Source organism: Clarias gariepinus, chromosome 3, assembly GCF_024256425.1.
Source record: "Clarias gariepinus isolate MV-2021 ecotype Netherlands chromosome 3, CGAR_prim_01v2, whole genome shotgun sequence".
Taxonomy (NCBI): Eukaryota; Metazoa; Chordata; class Actinopteri; order Siluriformes; family Clariidae; genus Clarias; species Clarias gariepinus.
In genome coordinates this window covers 45,933,297-45,960,772 of record NC_071102.1, presented here as the reverse complement: position 1 = coordinate 45,960,772, position 27,476 = coordinate 45,933,297, and the positions used below count along the sequence as shown (strand labels likewise).

At 38.8% G+C, this 27,476-nt stretch overlaps 1 protein-coding gene across 4 annotated transcripts; it reads left to right on the top strand.

The window, feature by feature from the left end:
• Positions 1-2,314: 2,314 nt before the first annotated feature.
• Positions 2,315-27,476, top strand: adarb1a (adenosine deaminase RNA specific B1a). 4 transcript variants are annotated; one of them, XM_053491281.1, is made up of 11 exons: positions 2,315-2,486; positions 4,182-4,244; positions 17,152-17,211; positions 18,510-19,384; positions 19,881-19,995; positions 20,359-20,527; positions 21,048-21,199; positions 22,053-22,221; positions 22,945-23,126; positions 23,832-24,010; positions 26,841-27,476. In XM_053491281.1, the coding sequence occupies exons 3-11, from the start codon at positions 17,208-17,210 to the stop codon at positions 27,015-27,017; spliced, it is 2,022 nt and encodes a 673-aa protein (XP_053347256.1). In that variant the 5' UTR covers positions 2,315-2,486; positions 4,182-4,244; positions 17,152-17,207; the 3' UTR covers positions 27,018-27,476. The 4 variants fall into 4 exon arrangements, with proteins under 4 accessions (XP_053347256.1, XP_053347254.1, XP_053347255.1 ...); XM_053491279.1 differs by lacking the exon at positions 2,315-2,486 and adding an exon at positions 3,941-4,024; XM_053491280.1 differs by lacking the exon at positions 2,315-2,486 and having other exon boundaries at positions 3,995-4,244.

Genomic DNA, 27,476 nt, shown 5'->3' with positions numbered 1-27,476 from the left:
CGTCAGGCTCCTGACAGACTAATGTGATCAATAGAGAGAGAGAGAGGCCATTAGCTTTCATTAATAAACCATCAGAAAGAGGCAGATGCAAGTTGGCTGAACAACAACATCGTGGCACGTCATGTCACAAGCACAGAGTCTGACTGGCTCACGTTCAGTGTTCCTGTGTAACACAAATTAATGTATATGGATAAGAATGAGCAAAAGGCCGACGTCAGATCAGCTTTACGTTATTGTTGAGATAAAATATGAGTTTAAGGTAAGAAATCAATAGCTTTTATGGTACTTTAGTACATGGACAGTAATAAAGTGCATGTGTGTGTTTAAGGAAAACGATCAGCGCTGGCCAGGTGTGATTAAGGGGACTTGCTGTCCCCATTCCGAAGGTGATTATTTTCTAATTACAGCATGTCCTAAAGTGTTTTATTCCTCTTAAATCTCAGCTCTGTCCCACAATGTTTATTTATTAAAGAGTTCATACTCTTTTATCTATTTATAAAGTTCCTGGTTCCTGTTCCCACGGTAACAGTCGCTCTCTCACCAGCCTCCTCTTTTCTGTCTCTGCAAGAAAAAATTTAATGCTGAAAACAATTACAAAACACCAATACTAGAGGCTCCTTCCATAATTGTTAATAAACATCATATCAGATCAATAAACAGATAGATAGATTGAGTATTTATTAGTTCTGAAATATACATTTTTAAAAATCCATGTACATTGGGTGCACACTGCAAATGTCCCTGTAAACACTGTTGCTATGGAAACTGTAACAAAGTACATTATTATACTGTAAACTGGTGCTACTCTCTGAACCACCGTTAAGAAGAATTAATCTACACCTTCTGACCAATCAGGAGGCAGGATTCAACAGCTCTGTGGTATAACTGTGTAAATGAATCAAACCCCAAATTTCTGTCATCCATCATGTTTAATAATCCGAGGTAGCGTTATTTAATTATGAAACGCGAGACAATGTGGGACACTTATATAAGGAATTTCTATAAGAACTACAAGCCGTGCGATATCTAGAACACGTGTGTAGGGAATAAAGAGTCGTTTAAGATTAAGTGATGACATAATCAAGAAGAGACTTTTTCTGTCTCACTGCCTAAATTAATTAGATAATTATTCTTAGAAAGCAAGCACAAAGCAAATAGTTTGACCTACCTGCTTATTCGATAACACCCATCCCCCGCCATGCAGACAGTGTCATCTAATTTAGGTGCTTCTATCGACCGAGCATCCCAACCCACCTGCTGTTCATTCCAGCAAAACAGGAAACTGAGACTAGTCGCTGAGAAATAAAAGTGTTTTTGCTGTTTTTTCTGCCTTTAAAAAAGTTTTTAGTTCAGACTATTTTTAAAGCTTATTGCTTTCCTCCCAAGTTTTTTTTATTGAAACATTATTACACATATGTACTACTCAGATTTTTTAAATAAATGTATCCAATAACACAGCTTATAAAATGAAGCAATGAAAATGTCCAGCATCAACTGTTTTTCCACACTTACAATCAATGCAGCTGTAGAAATTAAGTAAAAAAAATTAACTTACTACTTCATATAACTGACAGTTAATTTTTTATGTATTACAAAATAAATAAATTTTATCTTATGCTTTGATCCTCCTTGTATTGTGAAAAAGTGCGGTCAATAAATTTGTCCAATCACATTCAGTAAAATGAAACTATCTGCACTTGACATTGAGCCCGACAGACTCGCCCTCCACTGAGAGAAAATTATTATATAGTATCATTTTACATTTTAGGGGAGACTGTGGACAGTTGCAATATGTCTTTTTCCTCCAGTCAGACATACACTCAGTTAGACACTCATACTGCACATGCTCAGTTGGACCCACCACCAGAGAAAAGGAGACCATTTTAACATTAGCCTACTGAAAAAATAAACATACATTTATTTTACTGTATGAAAATTATTTTTCTTTTTACATAAGCAGTATGTTTGTTATACAGTCTTGACCTTTTGTGCGAATTCATCAATCGTTACTCAACTTGATTCACTGTTGTGTCAACCTCTGAGTGTTAGCATGTGTCATGGTTAGTGTGATTAGCTAGCACATGGTGTTCTGTCATCGCTGGCTGCGTGGCGTACAAGCTGTTGCAGCTCATTGTTCACAAGCCTAAGCAGTCGTGGGAAAGCAGAACACACGCAGTACTGTATGTTTCACAACATTTAAGACTCTGTACAGGAGCACGTCCGCATTGTCTGCCTGGATAGTTAATCTCAATCGTGAGAAGTGTGGCTACAGTGCTGGATGTGGCGGGCCTGGAGACTCAGAGACTGACAACGCCAGGAGAGTTTTTAATATGCACCATGACTGTGATTCTGTGACTGTGAATTTTCCTTTTTAAAAAATGATTGGAAATGTTTAGATGGCAGAATTGTTTGTTGTTGCGGTTGCTGCTCTTCAAATTCTTAATTTGAATTGAATAGCAACTGTAACATCTGGAGACTGACTCAAGGTAAGGATAAACCAACCAAACTCTTACTTCACAAATATTACTAAATAAATTAATAATATCCTTATTGTGACAAAAAAAGAGTTACTGTAACTAAAACTTAAAATAAATTTTATGTATTTTTTATCATGTTGCAACCTCTGACTCAAATAAATCCTGTAAATAACATATCCTGTGTAATCACCTGTGCATGGTATGTGTTATGTACAAGCATATTTTTTCAGATACCAATGTGTCATTAACAAACAGACGGAAACAGTTTGGATGTTTCAGTCTAAGTTCCAGTCTCTGAGTAGCTGAGATAAAAGCAGAACATATATGTCCTATACTTTATACAAGAATCTGTCCAAAACTTTGAAGAATAAACCCCTTAAGACAGAATTAATAGATGAAGAGTAAATGTATTTATCCACCCATGATCTGATCACATGATTTTATGCTTTGCAGTCTTTCCTTTAATTAGTATTTAATTTCACTTTCCTCTTATCGTCATGCACATTTTTTTTTACTCCTGTTTTTTATTGTAAGATAAAGGAACAAATATACTGTTACCCCCATGAGACTAATCTGTGTTTTCTTTGTGTTTTATAATAACTGACTTTACCTTTGTACTTTATAATAGCTAACATTGTGTGTGTGTGTGTGTGTGTGTGTGTTCAGAACAAAAATAAAGCCATTATAGTCAAATGGCCTGAATTATAACCCTGGTTTATGTATTATTATTATTATTCGAGCTACTGTACATGGACGAAGACGTTAAGCTCCTCCCCTCCTCCACAATGACGTCACATGTGCTGCGTATTTTCATAAGTAGTTCTATATTCAGAACCATATTTTTTTTCTAAATGAGCTTTATTAATAAATGTAATACACTAATATTAATTTAATTACATTTTAATATGGTTCCTATTTGTAATTAAAGGCTTATTACTAAAAAAATGTGTTAAACCGATGATTGATTTTCTGTTGAAAAACATTGTGTATTTATGGTAATTTCTCAATTAAACAGTGAATGATAATATTTTTTAGATAAACATTTTCCTAGAAGTGTTATCTGACCAGAGTTTTCACTGTGAAATAAATATTTTAACTGAAATTGCAGTTCAGGTCTTTGAACGTCATATGCAAATGTATGCAAAGAAGAACATCATTGGCTGTTATGAATAATTCATTAGGTGGGCGGAGCTGCTGTTTATCATCTTGCTCATCCTACACTTAGAGTTTTGATCAGAATATATACTTTAAAAACACGGAATATCTTTCACAGTGCCCGAACAGGTGAGCGGGTTTTTTTTCCTCTCAGTGATTAAAATGGACAATGAAAACGTGTGCGCTCGGTATCCAACCAATAGCGTGGCGCAACGCACCTGTCACACGATTATCACGCAATAAGAACGCGTCTGTGTTTTAGAGCCCGCCCACTTTGTCGCCAATCAGCGACGCCGCGCGCGTCCGAGGTCCCGCCTTCTCTTTTCAACGTCCCGCAGCTCTCACATTAACGGAGCCGCCTCAGGAATTACACGCGCTCTCGTGTCACGCAGGTTTTAGATTTATATATTTATTTTCGATACATTTACGTATTTCAAGATATTTGTGAAGTCTGTCAGGAAACAATATTTGTTTTAGTTATTTTATGACTTAAATATTAATTCCTTTTGGCGCGTCGTGATTGTGTGTGTATGTGTGTGTGTGTGACAGGAGTGGAGTGTTAGCTTAGCTTCACACCAACGTCTCGAGCCCTTTTTTCTCTTCAGAGCGACCGTGAGTATATCTTTTTTTTTTTTTTTCATTTTAAAATGAGTCACACTACGAGAATTGTTTAACGAAATATTCTAACGTTTCTGTCAGAAATTAGTCGATGTTCTCTATTTTTATTTATTTATTTATTTATTTATATTTATTCACTCATTCATTTCTCTGAGGTGAAGGAAAAACGTGACGCTCGTGCGGGCGGCGCGCGTTTGAAAGCCCCAGTCGCGCGCGCGGCGCAAGGCACGCGCGCACTGCATCTTCCCCGTGCGCCCCAAATAAAGCAGCGCGCGCTGACCGTCTGATCTAAGCGATGCGCGCGCGCGCGTTAATGGAATCACGAGCGCATTACAGGCTGCAGTGTGAAGTAATGGGAGTGATGTGCGTCTAAAAAGAAAAGTGTTCACTGAGCACTAAGTGGGTTTGAGATGGTATCAGATCACATCCTAATAGATAGATAGATAGATAAAGTCCAGATATACAGCAGCAGAAGAGACAGTAACACGCAGGCAGGTTGTAGATGTGATTACACACTGTATATCTTACACACAGTCAGTACACACAGGGTGAGAATGTGAGAACTGATCAGAAGTTACTATGCTAAGAAAAATAAACACAGGAGATATAAAAAGCATAAAATTATAAAACTTATAATATAAATATATACACATAAAACCTTTTTAGTCCCTGAGGAAATTGTTGTGCCAGAGACTACTCCAAAAGCAAAGTGAGTAAAATATATGCAATGAAGTGAAGTAATGAATAAAGTAAAATAAAAATAATCCACTAACCAGACATAAGATGCAGCAACCATCAAAATAGAATGCAGCAACTGATAGCAATAGAGCAGCGGAAACCAGATTCTAATGTAGAATTTATGTAGCAACAGTGATGAGTAATATTTCTAAATGATATTTTTAATTGATATTGCACACAATATTGCTAAATCATATTGCACATGATATTGAGGAACCCAGGCATATAGATTTCAGAGGTACGGCTAGTGCACCTATTGGTACTAGGTGGTGACCATTATTTTAGCTCACAAGTTACAAGTCACAAGTTAAAAAAAGTGAACTAATAAGTGAAATAACATTAACTGCAGTGTGCAATTTGTGCAAAGTGAGAACAGTGCAAATAGTATTAAGTGTGTAAAGAACAGGATAAAAGTGACACTGAAACTGAGTCTCTGTGACAAATATGTAATAGAGAGAGTAACTGAGCAGACCCTGAAGCTAACAGAGTTATGCATGTAGCCCGGTGATGTATATAGCATAATAACTGTGCAGAATAAAAGCCGGAGTGCTCAGTGAGTGTGTATTTGATTGAGATCGAACATGCACTGTGAACATCTTGTTTGTTCTCGTGTGGTAAAAAATAAACTTCTAAACTTCATGTTAATAAATGCTGCTTGTTGATAAAAATGGCATACTGACACCTCTTATCACAGTGTTTACGCTTTCATCAAATTTCAGATGTAATCTAGAACCCTCTTTAGAGTCAGTTTTACAAAGTTGATTATATTCCCGTAACAACATGTCTCGAAGTGTTGTAATCAGTTTATACCCCAGCAATTTGCCAGTTCCTACAGTTATTACAGACACAATGTACATTTTATTTGTTTTTAGTTACCTTTAATACTATTAAACTTCCACAAGACGTGTATTCACTCATTTCAACTCATTTCCTCACCAACCTCTCTTTTTTTTTCTTTATTGAATTTAATAATCTTTTTCTTTCACTGAGAAACTGTTAAAACTGTAATACCCCGTTGTTTTTTTTTGGGCAGTCGTGTTCGGGGGCGGTACGTTGGCGTAGTGGTTAGCACCGTCGGTTTGCATCTCCAGGTTTTGAGTTCGATTCCTGCCTCAGGGTCTGTGTACATGGAATTTGCAATTTCTTCCTGTGCTTTATGGATTTCCTTCAGGTACTTCAGTTTCCTTCCACTGACATGCAGATTAGCTGTTTTTAATACGGCACAAGGACACACATCTTTTCCGAATGTGCTTATTTCGCCCAGAGAGGTTTGAGGTGTTTCTCCACACGATAAAATACTAAACCGGTACATAATGAAGCAGAGAAAGAAAAGTTGAGGTGAGGTTAAATCTGATGAAACAATCATCACATGCCTGTTCCAGTCAGGCTCGGGTTGTGAGTGGTGAGCAGGAGATCACGTCACACGTCTTTTTATCTGTCCAACATATCTGTCAGCAGCGTGTAGCGTCTCGTCTGCGTTCCTTTACATATCCTCCAAGTCATTCTCCTTTTTAAAAAAACGTTTATTTTCTGCTCCAGTCTGTTAGACTTTCATTAAATAATTATTGAAAGTCAAAGCAACACTTTTCATAAACTTCGAATTTATGACTTCTGGCCTGCTCGGGATGGACAAAGCAGTAATGTTGGCTTTCTCATGGCAAGTGTCACACTTAAGGACTGGTGGCGATTATATTTTTATTTCTTGCTCTGCAGATGTAGCGTCCTCTGAAGAAAAAAAGAAATCTTGCATTATGTTGTGATTGTGTGATTAATTTGTCATTTAAAATGTATGCTTAAACACTCCAGGCAGTGTGTATGTAAAGGATGAAACATTTCACAAAGTGTTGTTGAACAAAAAATACTTCATGTCAGAGTGGTGTGATACGACACACCACAGTTTTTGTATCACATAGTGTGTGCTGTTTCACTTATTGAGTTGTTTACAGTGTTTTATTTGCTAATGAATGTCACGCTTTTTATAGTTTAAAGTTTATCCGTTTTTAGTTACCTTTAATGCTGTTAAACATCCACAAGACGTGTATTCACTCATTTTAACTCATATTTAACTATAAGTTTTTAACATCCTCAAGACGTTCAAGCAGCTATAAACAGAGGTTCCCTTACTAGCCGCTCTCTGTTTCTTTCTCAGATAATAAAAAATTAAAATAAAAACTTTAGTTGTGGTGTTACAGAGAAACCTAGAGAACCTCCTGTGTCCTGAAGACATCACTGAGACTGTTAAAACGCAAAGAGATGATGTAGAATGCAATGACTTTACAAAGAAATGAAAATCGAACAAAACAAAACAGGAACATGTACTAGAAACAGCCTATTATTATTATTATTATTATTATTATTACTTTCATTAATTTATTATTATGCTGTTGTTTTTTTTACACAGACGACTGTGCATGTTTACAACGAAGCAGTGACCATTTAGAGGATGGTTTCTAAATGAAGTAAATTATTTTTTAATTTCCTCTGCAGTATGTGTGGAGACTTTTGGGGCAACCTGTATACTATTTTTTATTTACTCTCTCCATGTAGGCCAGTCACGAAGACAAGGAAATAAAAATTAGTATATGCATGAATCATCGCCTGTGATTCAGAGCGGGCTGTGTTTGGAGGACAGGATGAAAGGACAGAGAGAGAGAGAAAGAGAGAGAGAGAAATGGCAGAGCAGAGGAGTGCATATCCTAGGGAACCAGTGTGATCCTATTTTTAAAATCTGTATTTATATCACAAAGATGATGAAATAAAACTCGCAGAAATAAAAGCGAATGACCCATTTTTTATTTTTTAACCTCAAATTCACACTGCACTGTTCACCATCTGCACTGAGCACAAGCTGGAGAAAGTGTTGCTTTTTTATATCATAATCACTGGCCAGTCATTTATTAAGAGTTACTTTCACACTTATTATGGGATGTCTTTTCTTGACGTTTTAAATAAAAAACGAATGCAGCCTACCTCGGCGTCCTCGTCCCAGTGGAGCCCGGGGCGAGTGATCATCCACAGAAGTGTCCGTGATACTCAGTGTTCCCGTGCCGTTTACTGAAATATAGCTTTAGGACTGATTTAACGAGATGTTAAAAGAGTCATGTTGATTAGATTATTTCTTTATAAATCAGGTAAATGTCATAATTTAAAAAAATATATATTTCTATTAATATTCCAAAATATGAAGAGGGGAATAAATGATGTTATTATGTTGAATAAATATATTAAACCTTAAACATGAACAGTGCAGAAGTTAAATGAGTTAAAATGATTAACAAGACAGATATTATATTAACATAATTAAAATACGTTCTTTCTTATTTAAACATTAAAAGAAAAGGATACAAATATATGATTTTCATTATGTGATGAAACATTTGAACAATTTAAAGTAGATAAAATATTTGTTTTTAATAAATTGACATTATAATAGTTATAATCCTGGTTACTGTAAAATGGGAGAGTTTGGCCAGAAAGCGCATCAGTCGAAAACCTGTGCCAAGGTGTTGTGTGGATCGGACGGTCCGCTGTGGCGACCCCTCGACGGGAGCAGCCGAAAGACTGACACCAACAGTATTATGCTTCTTATGATCTCTCTCTCTCTCTCTCTCTCTCTCACACACACACACACACACACCTTGTTTGCTGCTTTCTTTATGTTAAAACGTTTGTATGTCTGAAATTTAGTTACATTTAAAATTATATTTAACTGTTATATAATATATCACAATGTAAAATCTTTTTATTTTTTTTCTAACTGCTGTTAGTGTGTGTGCGCGCGCTTAAGAATGAATTATATTATTTATTATTTCATAATTTCTCAGATTCCCCTTGTGTTATGTAAAGATTGAAAACTGATCGTGTATGTAATTGTTATATATCGCGGCATGATTTGATCAGAAAACATATTTTCACTCACACCGTGACTGTGATTTAAACTCAGATATGTGACTATTACGTGTACTGTTTTGTGTACAAACATATTAATCGAGGCAGCAAATATTAGCCAAATAAAATCCTGTTAATGTATATATGATGTGGAATAATTAGCAGTTTTTGGCAATTAAATAGTTTTACAAGTCTAAGGCGATTAATTGCTCAGCACTATTTTATATATATATACTGTAAACACACTTACACACACACACACCGATAGTTCTGTTGAGCGTCTTTCCTGGGGACGGGAACATATCTTCATGTGTAATGAAGAGCTAGGGGACATGGCTTTGCAGGAGAGTGATCAGCATGTAAATGATGCAGAAAGTGTTGTCTGAGGACAGGTTATGGTTGCAGGGTTTATCTTTACTACAAGGCGTCCCATACAGCCAGCATCAGGCATAATGTATACGGTACTGTATGTGTGTAAAATGTTTACACACCATGACGTATCTGAGCAAAGAAAGAAGTTGAGAAATCTGTTTTTGTCCGAGCGTTTTTGAGGCGTGGGTTTATTCACGGCTCACTAAGTCTCATTGGGTCCGTTGAGGAAATGGAGGACGTTTCGAGCGAGGTGTCTGAGCTTTCTCATTCGCTTTGTTATCGTCACTCTCTCTCTCATCCACTATGAAACAGGTCCAGCCCTGAGTCCCACCTCTTTACTGACAAACTGGCACTCTGGGCGTTTCAGTTCCCGGGGACAAACATTTCATTAGCAGATGTTTCTTCTCACACACTCAACACTTCTACTCCACTTCTAATGTTTACTTTCTGTAGTTCCAGACAATTCTGAGAAATCATATAAAAAAAATAATAACTCACCGTGTCTTGTAAGTTTAAGTAATCTGACTAAACTGACTTTTTATTAATGGTAACATAAATCTGTTTTTTATTGTTCTGTAAATAAAATGATAATGTAATTTATTCTGTAAAAACAACCTGGTCTGTGGAAGAAGTTATAAAACGTGATCAGAGGAGAAAAACGTTTTATTACAGACGTCTCTTCGAGAAGTAGGAAAAACTGTGTCTGTGTTTAATCAGCATGCTCTGATTACATTCTGCATCCTGATTGGCCAGAAGGTTTTGATTAGTTTTCTATAACAGCAGCTCTGACAGTAGAGCTTTTTCATATTAATGCGCTGGTTTTATGGTTTCTATAGTAACAGCTCATTCACAGTGGAGCACAGAACACTGATGAAGATGTTTAAGTGTGTGTATGTGTGTGTGATCATTGAGATGTGAAGAGTTTACACTTTGCAGTTTCGCTAACAAAACATGAAAAAGAAAGAATCTGGTGAGGGAACGATAGTTGAAACAGATGAGAGAACAGGAAGTCGCTTCTGCCTTGAGCGTTAAGTGTGACTTTAAACAAATAAAAAGTACATCGTCTTTGTTAGATAATTAGGAATTAGGAAGAATAAAACAGTGCCGTTGTAGGAAAATAATCAATGTCTGTGTGTTCATCACACACACACACACACACCCCGGGGGCATTACTTTCTTTTCTACTTATCTTTTTATGTTTTATTTTTACAGAGCATTATTTACAATAGGCTGCAAATCAAATCCATCCATGCTGCTGTAGAGACACACACACACACACACACACACCTTTTATCTTCATATCAGATCTCAGTGTTGGTGGATGGTACCCTGGGGAGTGCTGAAGTTACACTAAGATCTGAGGTCAGCCACTCTGTGTGTGTGTGTGTGTGTGTGTGTGTGTGTGTGTGTGTGTGAGAGAATGAGACGTGACAGAGGGCAAACGGCAGCCCATTTAATCAATCCTTGTTGCAAAAAAGTCAACAGCAGGAAAGAAACGCATGCCGATGAGTGTTAATTAGTAGAAGTCATTTGTTTTATGGAAATCGTTAATAAAATTGAGGCTGTTGAATTGGGACTTACACCTTGTTTGTGTGTGTGTGTGTGAAGACGTTTAAAGAGTAACAACACAGCCCGTGATACCAGATGTAAAGGTTTCTCGTATATAATTAAACTAAAGCATTATCATATGAGAGAGAGTGCTGTTGTACTGAATATCAGAAGGTGAGGAGAATAAACCATGGAGGTGGTGGACAGTCCTGAGAAACTCACCAGATTCACTTTATATTTACACTTATTACACTTTAGAATATCAGCTCTGGGTTCCGGGGTCGAATCCCAAATAGTGTGAAATGGGAAGCTAGTCCACTCACCAAGCGGTGCCCTCAGAGGCGATTCAGAAGGACTTAGAAGTGATTACTGCAGAGACGGCGTGCTGTTTAAGACGACATAACGTTATCAGATGTGTGTTCTTACTGAAAGTGCTTCTGTGACTGGGTGTGAATGTGGGTTTAGTCAGACTCATACGGTTATTGTCTATTATCAGCACTCATGGAACTCATCTAATCAAGGGCTGCTTATAATTATTTAAAGAAAAAATAGAGACAGCTCTTTTAAAGTTGGAAAGTTTTAATTAATTCATCAAACTCAGTATATCAGTTTTAATACAGCATTATCCTGTTTTTTTGTTACATCGGCCGCTTTTTATCTTACAGAAGAAAGCACATGATTATTGTGCTTTTAACTATCAGGAAAACCAAAAAGCACATCAAGTCTGTCGTTAAGACAACATTAAGGAGTTTAGGTTAAGGAGGTTTGATGGACGAAGTGCACGAAACTGAGCAGCGCTGGTGATGTAGTAACATCAGTTTAATTGACCATGTGATAGAAATGTTGTAATGTAAAATCTTTCTCACTTTCATTAAGATCTTTATGGCTTTACTGTCCGGCTACGTTATTAATAAAGCACTCGTCTGAATCATTTCCTCATCCATTTCCCATTTAGTATTGAATTTCTGTTCTGTATCGTTTTATTCACTGTGCGTCAATTATAGATAAAATACGTAAAGGTGCACTGGATGCATAAGACAACTAGCAAGAGAAGGTGAATAAAGGTCCGACGAATAAAGTGATCGCTGGCTCTGATAGCAACGAATCAGAACACACAGCACTTCCTCACTATAAAGAGTCTGAGGTCTCCAAATTGTCCAGATCTCCAGCAGGGGATGTGCAGGACAAACATGTCCGATCCACTGACACCCCACCATACAGCTTTCCAGGATTCAAATGTCTTGGTGCCACACACACACATACACACAATTTTGTCATGAGCTATGCTGTTCTGATCATGACACCTTTAAAATAATAATAAAATCCAGTGGGTTCATATATAATGTAGGGTTTTTTTTTCCGTTTTTTTTCACAGAAATGTCTTGGTGTGTGTGTGTGTGTGTCAGCAATCATTTTACTGCTTGTTCTTGTTAGGAATGTGCATGCGGTCAGATGATTATCAGAGCGTGATCATATTCCTCTTTTATTCTCAGTACTTCAAGTCATGTCAGGACATTTGTGAGCACACAGCGCCCTCAGCTGGTCATATAACAGCATCACCTGTCATGTGATTTTATCAGTGCGTTTTAGTTGTGCGAGAACGTGAAGTTAGTTGGTGTGAGAGAAGAGGATGCAGAGGATCGGGTTAGATGGAGGCAGATGATGAGCTGTGGTGACAGCCGAAAGACAAAGAAGAAGAAGTGTTCTCAGTGACACAATGACAGGGTGCCAAAACATTCTGTATGCAGCAAAATATTGTATTTTGTTCTGTGAAATCATTTGAAGTACTGAGGTACTTTGAACTGTAAAGTTAAGAAGTGTTGGTGTGTTAACGAAATCCTTATAAGGAGATAAATAGATAAAGTTATAAATGAGTGTGTGTATGCGATGGATTGACAGCCTGTCCAGGGTTTACCCCGTCTCGTGCCCTAAGTCTCTTGGGATAGGCTCCAGGCCCCCTGCGACCCTGTATACAGTGTGGTTTAGACCAGTGGTCTCCAAATCCAGTCCTGGAGGGCCAGTGGCCAGCACAGTTTGTAATTTACCAACACCTAAACACACCCACTGAACATAGTAATGAACAGATTAGTTAAATCAGCTGTGGTTGAGAAGAAGAATCACCAAACTATGTTGAACACTGGCTCTTCCGGACTGGATTTGGTTTAGACGAAAAGAGGAGACGAGACTTTTAGAGCACATCTCCATATAGTGCAGTGCTGCTGGAATCCACCAGAGGGCGGCCAAGAACTAAACAACAATCCTGCTTACGCTTACTCTGGCAAACTTCTATAATTCTTTTTCCTTTAATTTTACAGTGTCAAAGGATAAACTCAGGGCAGGAAAACACAAACGACAGGAGACGCCAGAGCGTGGAATATATTTACATTTTTATCTTTGGCTCTATATGAGCTTTTTAAAACATTGAGAAGTGCACTAACACGCATACACACACACAGGTGCTTTTGGGGATTGCTCGGGGGAGAAAGTGATGTGCAGAACACAGAGCCTTCGCGCACAGGAGAAGCGACGTCTTCTGTCTTCGGGAATCGGCTTTTCGGCTGGGGAGTCTCCTCAGATCGCTCAGAATCTGAAGGGAGAGAGGACACAGGAATAAGTTCCGCAGTCATGTGACCATAAGAAGCAGCTGTGAGCTAGAGCGCTATATGTTACCAGTCGTGGAGAGTTTCAGCTCCCCGCCCTTTTGTAGCTGTCCATGGTGCTGAACGCGCTCTGTTTTCACTTCCAGCAAAAGCTTCAAGCCTGAGAAAGAGAAAAGATCTCTTTATCTTTTAAAAATATTTCCCTTTTATTTCTCTCCTCTCTCTCTGTCTGTCTCTGTATCTCTGTCTGTTTCTCCCTCACATCTCCATGTCACACTTTTATTGTCTTTTATTGAATTGTTCCTTTCCCGTTTTCTCTCTCTCCCACTGTATTTTTTTTTGTCTCAATTTGCTCACTGTTTCTGTGGGAGGGGGTGTAAGCAGCCGTGTTTGTGTGTGCGCAGGAGAGGGAAAGAAAGAGAGATAGGACGGTGTATATAAAAGAGAGAGAGAGTGTGTGTGTGTGTCTGTGTGTCAGACTTTCCTCATGTCTCGGACGTGTTGCGGGAGCATGGCATCGTCGCTCCTCTGTGTGATCCGCCGCAGGTCTAAACGGAGACGCAAGAAACGCTCTGAGCGTAGAGGTACCCGGTAGTGTGTGTGTGTGTGAGAGAGAGAGGGAGAGATTTTTAAGAGCAAAATAAATTTTTATTTTATAATATATAATAGTAAAATAAAAAAAAACAGCTTTTTTAATGACACTTCATGCTTTATTGTAACATAACTTTTCTCATAGTTTCAGATCGGTGGTAATGTTTGATACTCAGAGTGTGTCTATCCCATGTGAGTGTGTGTGTGTGTGTGTTGTTTGGGTGGACTGATATATAGATTGGATTTTACATTTTGCAGGTAGTAAAAGCTTACAGTCCCGTCAGCATCGTCGCAAATCACATGAATTAAGAGAGAATCACTCCTGTCTTTAGGAGAGCTGCCTTAACTTTTTTTTGTTGTTGTTGCATATCAGTGGTTCACATGACCCTCCCATTTATTTAGAGGACATTTACCTGTTTATTAACCTGATTAGGGCAGGAATAGAGTGTCTCGCGGATGGCCGATATAGTGAAGATATTTTATTGTCGTATTTTAAAGCGTTTCTATGGATTCTAGGAATAAAAACATTTGCTTTAAATCACAGGTTGTAATTGCTACTACAAAAAGTTTACAATCTAAGAAATGTGTTTTATGATATTGATATTATATTTCATTATATTTTTGCGTAGTTCTGACTGTTATTCTATATCCTCACTACTGTATAGCATTTCATAGAGAATGTGGGGAAAATTTATTCCGTTATTAATCGTAAGTCTTTTATGTTCTGATTGACGTATCGCCACACTACAAAATAATTTTTTTAAGGCTATTTTTACATTCATGATAGTAAGCAGAATTGTCTGGTGTGTCAGTGTGATTGGGCGTGCCCGTGATCGGCCGATTAGCCTCGGATATAAACCACGCTGTACCGAGCGCAGAAGCTTCCGCGTGGTGCAAATGAAGCACGTTTATTTGCCGTTACATTATCAAAAATCACTCTTGTGCACACAGTTTCTCAACCCGCGCGCTTATTGTCAGGTTGAGTTATGAGACTTTGAAGGCATTTGAGGCGGTAAAACGTTACTGTTTCTTTATAATCCTACAGGTGGCGCACTCTGAACTATTTACACAATTTCATTCTGTGTGGTAGGAGTGAATTATTTGTGAAGTTTGTTTAGAAATAATAATCATGGCAGATGACAGAGATACGTGCGACTCAGTAACAATGTATCTTTGTGGTGAATTTTATTTAAAGTTAAACTCTTGTATTTAAAGTTAGTTTGTAATGTTTAAATGCTGCGTTGGGTTTTAAGAGAGAAAACTAATGTTATAATGAATCTGCTACATAATACTGTATATACTTTAATACCTACTCATTAAATTTTTTTAAAGGGTTAAAATTGTAACAAATTTGGGGGGTGAGGGGGGTATTAGAATATTTATAAAATCGTGATACTTATAGAATCACAATATTAATCTAATCGGCCCAAGGGGACTGCTGATTTCCTTCACTAACATTTAAACACTTTTACTAGTCTGAGTACAAAGCAAATCAGACTGGTCTAATATTCTATCGAGGATGCTGGATTGACAGCTTTAAACCAGATGCTTCTTTGACTGCACAAGAATCAGGATTGTAAATGCAAAGATTCATTAAAAAGTTACAGCTTGATGTGGGTGGAGTGCAGGTTTGTCACACGATTAGACCCGCCCACAAAGAAGATGGAGTTGTGTCAGCTGTCTGTTCTACAGATTGAGGAGAGAAGTTAACTTCATGGAGACTCAGTAAGGATTTCTGTCAGAACATGTGAAACACATTCATTTTCATGCTTGCTTTGTTTTCAGGAGTTCCTGCTGTGTTTGTGTCTTTTAAAGTGAAACCGTGTTAAAGGAAGCTCAGTGATTAATTCTTATAATCTTATAAACTTACACCAAATAAAACACAACGAGCCACTTATGCAAAAGAGTTCATTATGGATGAGTTCATGAGGGATCGTGCGGTTTAAGAACTGATGGAAAGTCACACGGTGCGGGGGATTGTGTGTCTGCAGATCATTTGTCTGGAGTTTATGTTAAATTCAAAATAAATCTTCATTGAACAATTTGATTTTTTTTCTTAGGTTTAGAGAAAATGCAAATGCTCATTACAGTGAAACCTTGGATTACGAGCATAATTCGTTCCGGAAGCGGACTCGTATTTCAAAACACTCGTAAATCAAAGTGAATTTCCCCATATTTCCCCATAAGAAATAATGGAAACTCAAATTATTCGTTCCACAGCCCCCAAAAAATAATAACATAAAAATAATTAATACAAAATATAACCAAGACTTGTTTGTTTTCCAAGTCAAAGTTTATTAAAAATCTTTGCTCGTCTTGCGACACTCGCAAACCGCAAACAAAATTATAATAGTACATATAGATAGCACAGTAACACATACCCATTCTGAGAAAGCATTGTTTTTTTTCAAACTGTGATGCTTCACAGCAATTGCGTCTGTTGTGAATATAATAAAAGTTTTAAATTTGAGTATCACAGTCAGTCTGGGCAAAACAAAAAGATATGAAAAAAAATTACATTTCAGCCCTTCTATTTTAAATCCCATCCCAGTCCCCCCCACTGTGTCCTGGTGTCTTATCCACCATATTCTATTTTAGTTACTGTCCTCTTATAATTACATTTGAAATCGTAGATTAAGTTAGTTTTTGTTGATTTGTTACAGAGTAGTTTCCTCGCTGTTCTTTCTTTGCTCTCTCTCTTAAAGTGATACTAGCGGGGACCGCAAAAGTGTGAACCCCTCCCTAAATCTTCCTCACTGCTAAAAAAACCCTAACACTAGAGACTTCTTACTTAAATGTTCTCTTTGCTCTTCTTGACGTTGGTGTACGCTGTAACTTAAAGCTGTGTATTAAACATCACAATACATCACTGCAGCATAATCAGCTAGTGCCTAGTGTGTAAAGCGGATTGATCAGGGTGTCAACACACACACACACACAGAGCACTCGGCTCCACTATTTTAGAGCTGTCACAATAATTTTACAGCTGCTGCTCATTTGCCACACACACACACAGATTCAGCTGCTCAATCTAATAATCTTTGTTACGGGTTGTTATGGATGACCTTCCCCTAGACATTGAAGTCCCGCCCTTAGAGCTGTACAGACCATCTGATGGTCATGTGTGTTCCTCTCTCTCTCTCTCTCTCTCTCTCTCTCTGTAGGTCGCACTCAGGACACACAGACGTTTCACAGCGTGACTGTGGATGAAGACGAGAGTATGAGTAAGTGGTTCCACGTCCATCATCTCTTCTGTTTTATTCCTCTAGTTTCACACCAGTCTGACAACTATTGCAATCTTCTTTACCAATTAAACAAAGATGGGTCTTCCCGTTGTAGCAGTTTATAGTTCTCTCTCAGCTTGTCTTTTCTTGTTGCTTAATACCTTAAGAGGACTGTAAACACCTCAATTCTGAGGTGCAGCTCTACCTGCAGTCGTGTCAGCGGCTAATGACATCATAACATCACCTTCTGACCAATCAGAATCCAGAACTGTGGAGTACAAACTTAGTTGCCTTTGAGTCTTTCGTTTACAAAGTATTGGATGTGTGTGTGTGTGTGTGTGTGTGTGTGTAATTGCATCACTGTTTTGTTTCCTTTGTGCCAGCTGTATAAGTCGCCAATCAATCCAATTCAACTCAAACGTATTAAACTTAACCTGCAGTGACTAACACAGTACACACTTACACACTTCATACTGAAAGAAAGTAAAAAATCCCAACTGTATCATATAACTAGGATTTTGTTTATTTGTTTATAAGAATAAACGATGACCTTGACATCAAACCACCTTTAACTCCTGATTCCTCCTACAGACTTTTTTTCGTCTCTCTCTCTATTCATTTCATCCTTACTCTCCTACTCTCTCTTTTTTTTTATCCTTGAGCCCTTAAAGTAACCTAACGAGCTTTTGCTGCAGGATGTTATAAATGTTATAAATTTACACTCAGCTTTGCACCTGATGATGTGGATGAGTTTATTTATTAGCTGTTATTATTATTATTATTATTATTATTATTATTCCTGTAGGTGTGCAGGTCTTTTTAAAAGCTCATGTGGTACGCAACAGTGTCCTGTTAGTCATGATTGTCATGACATGAACTACAATTAAACTTTTATTACAAGTAAACACTAAACCAGATCACACCAGTAAGAGTTTATAACCAAAACATTTTGCATTTTACAAAAGGTTTGCAACAAGGTGATTAGAACACGTTACCTTATGAAGCACTTCCTAAAGAGCAGTTTTAGATGCAGAAAATTGAAAGCACAATAAAAAGTTCTTGTCTCCAACTTGTCTTGTTGCAACTTCCAGATGGACCATCAGTATAGGAAGTACAGCAACATAAAGTGACACAAGTAACATCACTACAGATGGCTGAATATCGTGTAGGGTTTTGTTAAATGAGAAATCGCATCATCTTGACTCAGTTGCAAAGCAGAGATAACCTAAGCTCTAAATTTTACATTTACAAGATCCTGCATGAAAAGCACTGTAAGTTGCTCTCTCTGGGCGTCGCAGGTTCATGCAGCACAGACGTCAAAGAGAACCGCAATCTGGATAACTTCTCGTTCAAGACGGGGCTTCAGGCAGCCAACAGGAACACACGGCTGGGGTTGAAGCGCAAGAGGCCCCTGGAGGAGGGCAATCGAGGCCATGCCCACTCCAAATTCCGTCCCAAGAGGCGCAAGAAAGTGCCTGGTCCGATGCCACCGAAGAACGCGCTCATGCAGCTGAATGAGATCAAACCGGGCCTTCAGTACAAACTCCTGTCCCAGACGGGGCCGGTGCACGCTCCAGTCTTCGCCATGAGCGTGGAGGTCAATGGGCAGCGCTTCGAGGGGACGGGGCCTACGAAGAAGAAGGCCAAGTTAAGCGCAGCGGAAAAGGCGTTGCGCTCTTTCGTCCAGTTCCCCAACGCCTCGGAAGCTCACGTCGCCATGGGCCACACGTTCAGCATCAACACCGACTTCACCTCGGACCAAGCCGATTTCCCCGACGCTCTCTTCAACGGATTTGAGACGCCTCATGATCTGTTCTGCCCTATTTCTACCACCAACGGAACCCTGCACCCGAGGAAGGAGTGCACGCCACCTGTTTCGGCGCCACAACCGGTCCTTGTGGGCCACGGGAAGAACGCAGTGATGATCCTTAATGAGCTGCGGCCGGGCCTCAGGTACGAGTTCGTGGCTGAAAGCGGAGAAAGCCACGCTAAGAACTTCGTGATGGCTGTAACGGTAGACTCGCAGGTCTTTCAGGGATCAGGACGAAATAAGAAGCTGGCAAAGGCACGTGCGGCTCAGGCGGCGCTTTCAGGCCTCTTCAACATGCAGCTGGACCAGACGCCGTCTAGACAGCCCATACCGAGAGACGGGCTGCAGTTACACCTGCCGCAGGTGAGCACGATTGTACACGGCCAGGGTTAAGGTTAATCTACACACCCCGAGCACCAACACACCTGTAGATCTGAGGTACGGCTCTGGTTCTGAATTCTATAGCCTCTATCTTCTGTAAGATAAGTTTTGGTCCCCGTTAGTACAGTTGAAGTCAATTCTTTTATTATTCGTCAGCATCAGTGGCTTTGTGGATCCAAAATTCTCCCTCCTTAAAAAGCCCTGTCAATCTTCATTAGTGTGTTATTAATTAAATCAGAGCGTAATTGTGATTTAAATGGCTTTGTACGCAAGTCAAACGTTAACGCTCTCCGGCTTTCTCTTCATTTTCAGTGTTTATTTACGCGTCTGATAATCCTCCATCTATAATCCCTCTATTTCCTTCACAACAAACTAATCTTAATTACCATCAGAGAGAATGGCGCATTGTTCAAACAGGATGAATATCACTCTCATCCACCTGCCTGTGTGTGTGTGTGTGTGTGTGTGTGTGTGTCAGGTCTTGGCAGACGCTGTGTCTCGGCTGGTGGTGGAGAAGTTCAGTGAGCTGACGGACAACTTCATATCGCCACACGCACGACGGAAAGTCCTTGCTGGTGTTGTTATGACAACAGGTATGCACTCACATACACACACACACACACACACACACACACACACACACATCAAACGCATAATTTATTAATCATATAAAATGTTTGCACAACCTAAATGAATTAAACCAATCCTACATCCTACCTTTAGCCACGCCCATAAAAAAAAAGCTCACAGAAAACGACAAATAAATCATGGAAGAGTGTTAGACATAGATTTTCTCTAGGGTGCCATTACTTACAGTTTTTTTTCCTCATAATCATTCCAAATGGATATTGCTTTTTAATTCAGCTAAGAAATGTTTCAGTTTTTTTTTACTTTGGCGAATGAGTGTATTTTTGCTGTATGTATATCACTTCATTTCCCTTATTTTTCATGTCCAGGGACTGATGTGAAGGACGCACAGGTGATCTGCGTTTCCACGGGAACCAAGTGCATAAACGGGGAGTACATGAGTGACCGAGGTCTGGCGTTAAACGACTGTCACGCTGAGATCATCGCACGGCGTTCGCTAATCAGATACCTGTACAGCCAGCTGGAGCACTTCCTCAGGTGAGTCGTGGAAACGCTTAAAGATGGCTTGGTGTGTGTGTGTGTGTGTGTGTGTGTGTGTGTGTGTGTGTGTGTGTGTAGAGCAAATCTAAACGATTGACTCGAACAAATCTTGTGGTGTGTGTGTGCCGTGATAAATGACTTTATATTCGATGGTCTGGTGAGTGTACGTAGCTAACATAATGCTAATCTGTTGTGAGAATGATGCAGAGGTGCCAATCTGTCCTGTAAAAAATTGATTGAAAATTCAATCTCAGCAGACGGCGGGGTCGGAGAATTGATTGTTAGATTCTATTTCAGACCCACATTATGTGAAGTGCGTGTGTGTGTGCGTGTGTGTGTGTGTGTAATTGATCAGTCATGGTGACTGAGTGTTAAACAGCGATCGAGTGATGGGTGTTACGGGTGACAGAGCATAAAACCATCCTGCTTATTGTCAGCTGCGGACTTCATTTACAGAGCAGCGCTAACAGAAGTGTGTGTGTGTGGGTGTGTGTGTGTGTGTGTGTGTGTTGTGCAGTAACAACCCAGAGGATCACGAGTGCTCCATATTCCGGCGGTGTGATGAGCACGGCTACCAGCTGAAGGACGATGTTCAGTTCCACCTGTACATCAGCACCTCGCCGTGCGGAGACGCTCGAATCTTCTCACCACATGAAGCTGCCGTCGAGGGTGTGAACACGTCATCTCAATTCACTTCTCTTCAACTCCTTTTGGTTCAGATTAGTCTTTTTATAATGTGACATACAGCGTACAGAAGAGCACTCAGACAGGAAGGGTTGGTTTATGTTTGATCAAGAATTTATATACAGTTTACTCCTCCTTCATTTTTAGTTCACTTCAGTTTAGTTTGGTTCAACTCAGTTTAGCCAAGCTCAGGTTCATTCACTTCAGTTCTGATTTGTCTAATTCAGTTACTTTAACTCAATCCAGTTAATTTTAATTGGTTTAATCTAGTTAAATCCAGCTCAGTTTAATACAGTTTGTTCTAGCTCAGGTTAATTTAATTCCATCCAATTCTGTTTAATTTAATTCAGTCCAGCTCAAGTAAATTCAGTTCAGTCCACTATTGTTTAATTCAGTTTAGTCCATCTTAGTTCAATCCAGTTTTGTTTAATTCAGTTTAGTCCAATCAGTTGTCAGTTTAGTCAAGCTTGGTTTAATTATTATATTTTAAGTCCAGCCCAATTTCATTCAGTTTAGTCCACTTCATTTAAATTAATTTATTTTAGTCTACCTCAAATTAATTTAATTAACCTATACCTATATATAGGTCTATTTCCCTTTAATCCACTTCAATTCACTTCTGTTTAATCCTCCTAAATTTAATTCAGTTTAGTCTAGTTCACATCACACTGTAGTTTAGTCCAGCCGAATGTAATTATTTCCACTAAAAAGTATTTTCACCTGGTGTGTTTAGATTGGAGGACGCACACCACTGTAGCACTTCAGACTTTTAAAATAGTGCTTTCTGGTTTTGATGCTGCTGAGAGCGTGTGTCTTCCTCTCTGTGTGTTTGGATCAGATCAGGGAGACAGACACCCGAACAGAAAAGCCAGAGGACAGCTGCGCACTAAGATCGAGTCGGGAGAGGGAACCATCCCGGTCCGCTCCAGCAACACCATCCAGACGTGGGACGGGGTCCTGCAGGGCGAGAGGCTGCTCACCATGTCGTGCAGTGATAAGATCGCCAGGTATCGCGTCCGTCATCACCGTCATCACCGGCCCCGTTACCTCCCCTGTGACCGACACCAGGACGCTTGGATACTTATGATGACTTTATACTCACTGATCAGTTAAACAGTTCCCACATGCAGATGTCAGCTGGTGTTTTTCCCTGCAGTGTGAACGCTGTGTGCTGCAGCTGTTACTCGGCTTCCACTCTCAGCCTGATTAACGCTCACAGACTCACCGCTGACTCCCAGATGATTGTCTGATTTCAGTGGTTCACTGGTTCAGTCACTCAGCAGTGCTGCCACTAGTGACTGATTAGCACTCTGATTAGAACCACATCACACACACACACACACACATTTAACACATGTAATGCACATGTCACACAGACATTAGAGAGGGCTGATACTGCAAAACATTATACTAGTGATAATTAAAGACACTTTCACCATTTAAAATATAGCAATAGTCTGTCTTTATCTCGTCGTTACAGGACGAAGAAAAAAATATCATAATAATGAAATCATATATTACTCGTCAAACCTCTGTTAATGTCTCCCCATGTCTCACTCTCGCTTATTCTCTCTTTCATGCACTCTGTCTCTTTTGTTTTTCTCTCCCATGTTTTTCCTGGTCTGTCTCTGTCCTACTCCTCCTTCCTATCTTTCACATTTTCTTTTTTCTCCCATGAATTCTCCCTTGCTTTATTTCTTTCTCTCTCTTTCTCTCTCTCTCTCTCTCAGGTGGAATGTGGTGGGAGTGCAGGGTTCTCTGATGAGTTATTTTTCAGGCCCGATCTATTTCTCCAGTATAATCCTGGGCAGTCTGTACCACGCGGATCACCTCAGCAGGGCCATGTACCAGCGGGTCGCGGATATAGAAGAGCTACCACAACCTTTCACCCTCAACAGGCCACTGCTCAGTGGTACGGCCCATCATCATCATCATCATCATCATTATCATCATCTTCTTTATCATCCTTACACACCTCTGTGCTGCAGCATGTTTCAGAAGCGTCCCAAAAGCGTCCCTCTGCTCTGCTACGCTAGATGAGCTCCAAGTCTATTTTTGACAGAAGACACTTCTGAGACGCTTCTAAAAGCAGATTAACTCACTAATCAGGCAACGCGTTCCTCATGAATATTCACACCGGGGCAAAAGTCAAGTCAAGCCTCTCCACTTCTGAATTGCTCCCTGTGGGGTGTGAAGGCGTGCTGAGCCTGAAACTAAAACACAAACGTGTTGTCGTAGATCTGCTCCTGGTGGGAATCTGGGGTTAATCTCATTACAGAGTCGAATGAATACAATAATAAATAAAGGCTTCCTGTCAGGGTGAGTTATAGTTCTAGCTGCATAATACAAATGCTACAAACACAAAACCCTATTCATAAATTATATATATACAAATTTATGAATAGGGTTTCGTGTATATATATTCAAAACGTTTTAAATAAATCTATGCTGTATAAATTAAGATGATTATGCACAAAAACAACAAAAAATACAATACATAATAAATGCGGTACACTGCAAACACGGTGAAAAAACACTATAAATTCATAATTGGTAAATGTTTCATCTGTCTAATTTATTGTTAAAAATTTGTGTGTGTGTGTGTGTATGCTTGCAGGAATCAGTAATGCGGAGGCACGGCAGCCTGGTAAAGCTCCAAACTTCAGTGTGAACTGGACAGTGGGGGATCAGGGGTTAGAGGTCATCAATGCCACCACAGGGAAGGACGACCTGGGCCGACCGTCTCACCTCTGCAAACACGCCCTGTACAGCCGCTGGGTTCGTCTGCACACCAAGGTACAGCTCCGTTATCCTACAGACGGCGTCGGTGTGGTTTTATAACCTCATCACACCCTGTTATACTGTTTTAACACACATACAACACACACTAAACCCTTTAATATAACACACTGCTTTACCTTTCAGTTGAGTTTTATTTGTGCAGCTCTTTAAACAATTGTTATGCACACAAATAAAGTTATAAATAATCATTAAAAAAATTTAAGTTAAATTATAACTCTCAGTTTGTCCCTGAGGAACAGGTCGGGGGTTTTAACACAATGTTATATCCTCTTACACCCTTTAACACAACATCACACACACTATACCACATAACACACTCTACCACCCTTTAACACATCACACCCTGTTACAGCCGTTTATATGAAATGATATCCCGGACAATATTCAAAAGGAACTGCAAATTATATTTGCAATTGCGTTTCCCATATGTGGACGCACAAAGTGAGCCATAATTCAAATGCAATTGCAAACTTTGCATTACTGTTTGCTGTTTCGCCTCCATGAACGCACACTGACTGCCAAATTTCATATAAAAAAGAAAAGTCCATTTGTATTTCCCATGTCTTACACGTCATGAGCGTGTCATATTTAAATAGCAAAATCAATGACCACGTTTGCTTTTTTACTTTCTTTGCGTCGCGTGTCAAGCCGCCAAAACTCTAACACAATCGCTAATCCATTTACAACTGCATTTCCAACACGTTAGACAGAAACCTGTCAATCAGCGTCAGGGGCGGGTCTATACTGTGGGGCGGGATTGTGTGGGGAGTGACGTCACTCGCAGTCGCCGACCAAGAGGGGGGAATTTGAGCAATGGAGGTGAACCGAGATTATCTCATTTGTTTATAAAGAAATAAACACAAAAATGACAAATCGCATATTTTCTTACTCTGAAGTGGACAGAGAAGCTATTACAAATAAATATATTTTTTTAGATCTTCTCCTGTTACAGCCTGCTGGAGATAAATCTGTCAGAAACGCTGCTTACCGGCGCTTTATAGCGATGGAGTCACTAAGGGACCGTATAAAAAGTGCATGACCAAGACCCAAGCGTTTATTTACAGAAGAATACACAAGATTACAGAGAAATACCTCACAGGACATTAAACATATTACACTGTTATGGATTATTTGTTTATTAATTTGTTTGTTTAATTGATTAATAAATATTTCAATGTACATTTTAAAATAAACGATTACACAGACAGTTCTTCTGGCAATAAAACAGATAATTTGTTAAATGAGAGTTAGGGTGTTTTTTTATTATTAAAATAATAATAATTGTAAAGATATGTACTGTATAAAAAAATGAATGCACTTTGGTACAGTCTATTATGAGTTGCAAAAATGACAAAATTCAATAACTTTTTTTGCTATAGATATTTGGCATTTAGAAAATGTAAAACCAACTGTACTATAATGCACTTTATCCTCGCTAATAACTACAACCCTTCCCTTTGCAATGATCAGTTTGATATTAATTCAGTTAATCTTTTTATTCATTAAAAAAAATATATATAATAAAAATGAAATCAAACTAAAACTGATAGAGTGGATTATAGTACAACTGGTTTTACATGTGTAATCCACATAATGAAAAAGCTATTGAACTTTATTTTTGTAATGTTATGCGCTAAAATGCCTCCACCGATTGCCCCCCCCCACTACATAACCTTTATCAAATATTATATTAGAACATAAATTAATAGGTTTATGATTTACAAATTGCACCAAACGAATTTGATTATAAAATAAGCAATATAAAAAAAAGACATGTGGTATTTGGAAAAATTATATAAATTATATATTTTTTTCATATATATGTATATTTTTATATTGCTTATTTGTAATAAAAATCGCTCGTGTAATTTATCATCATAAACAATATTTATTTAGTGTAAACATTTATGTATTACATGACAAAACCCTGCAAAATAAATGTTCCACAAAATAAACATTATATGAGAATTTGTATTACGTGTCTTAATTTTTGTGTATTAATTTGTCACGTGCCTAGGGTTAATTATAATATTAATAATATATTTGATAATAATAATAATAATATGAATTTTTGATTGTGAAGTCCTAATATATTTGATAGAGATTTTGTGGGGGTGCAATCTGTGACAGGGGGCATTTTATCGCATAACACAACTTAACACTAATAACACTCCTGCGGTTCACCTCCATTGCTCAAATTCCCCCTCTCTTGGTCGGCGACTGCGAGTGACGTCACTCCCCACACAATCCCGCCCCACAGTATAGACCCGCCCCTGATGCTGATTGACAGGTTTCCGTATAACACGTTGGAAATGCACTTGGCAAATGGATTAGCGATTGCGTTTGAATTTTGCCGGCTTGACGCGCGACGCAGAGAAAGTGAAAAAGAAAACGTGGTCATTGATTTTGCTATTTAAATATGGCGGGTTCATGACTTGTAAGACATGGGAAATACAAATGGACTTTTCTTTTTTATATGAAATTTGGCAGTCAGTGTGCGTTCACGAAGGCGAAACAGCAAACGGTAATGCAAAGTTTGCAATTGCATTTGAATTATGGCTCACTTTGTGCGTCCACATATGGGAAACGCAATTGCAAATATAAATGCAATTCCTTTTGAATATTGTCCGGGATATCGCTCCATACTTTTATATCTCATAACACATCATTACACCCTTTAACACACTTTTACCCCTTTTAACACATTGTTACATGCTTTAAGACTCTGTCACATCCTGTTACACTGTTACATTGTTACAGTACATTCTTTAACATATTAATTTTTCTTTTATTCTTCAATTTTTTTGTTCCCACCCCTTCACAGCTCTCTCAGACTCTGAGGATCCGAGTGGCTCGACCTGCTTCCTATCATGACGCCAAACTGGGTGCGGCAGATTACCACTCAGCCAAGCAGACTCTGATCCAAGCTTTCCAGAAAGCGGGTCTCGGCGCGTGGGTGAAAAAACCCATCGAACAGGACCAGTTCTCCCTCACGCAGTGATGAGAGAGAGAGAGAGAATAAAACCGACAGCACACATTCGTTTTTAAACTATCATGTCACCCATCGTCTTTCAGTTTTACCCCAGACTAATCTGTCTTAACAGAAACATTAAATCTCATGTCGTTCTCCTATTTAAGTTTTACTTGAAGTGTTTTGAAGCGGGTCTGTGCTCATGTTTAAACACCAGGAATCGGTGACTTGCCCATCGGACTTGTATTATTTTACCTTTTTGTTTTGTTTTATTATTTTTATTATTTATTTATTTACACGTCTTCTATACATGTCTACAAAATAATTTTTTAGTAAAAGTTTCCTTAAACCCTTGACTGCTGAAGAACATCTGCACCAAAAACATTTCTCCTTGATTATGTTAATAAACACCTCTGATATCACAGTGTGACCGAATGCTCGAATGTGATTGGTCAGAATGTCTGCATTATTTCTGTATATCTGCATGGC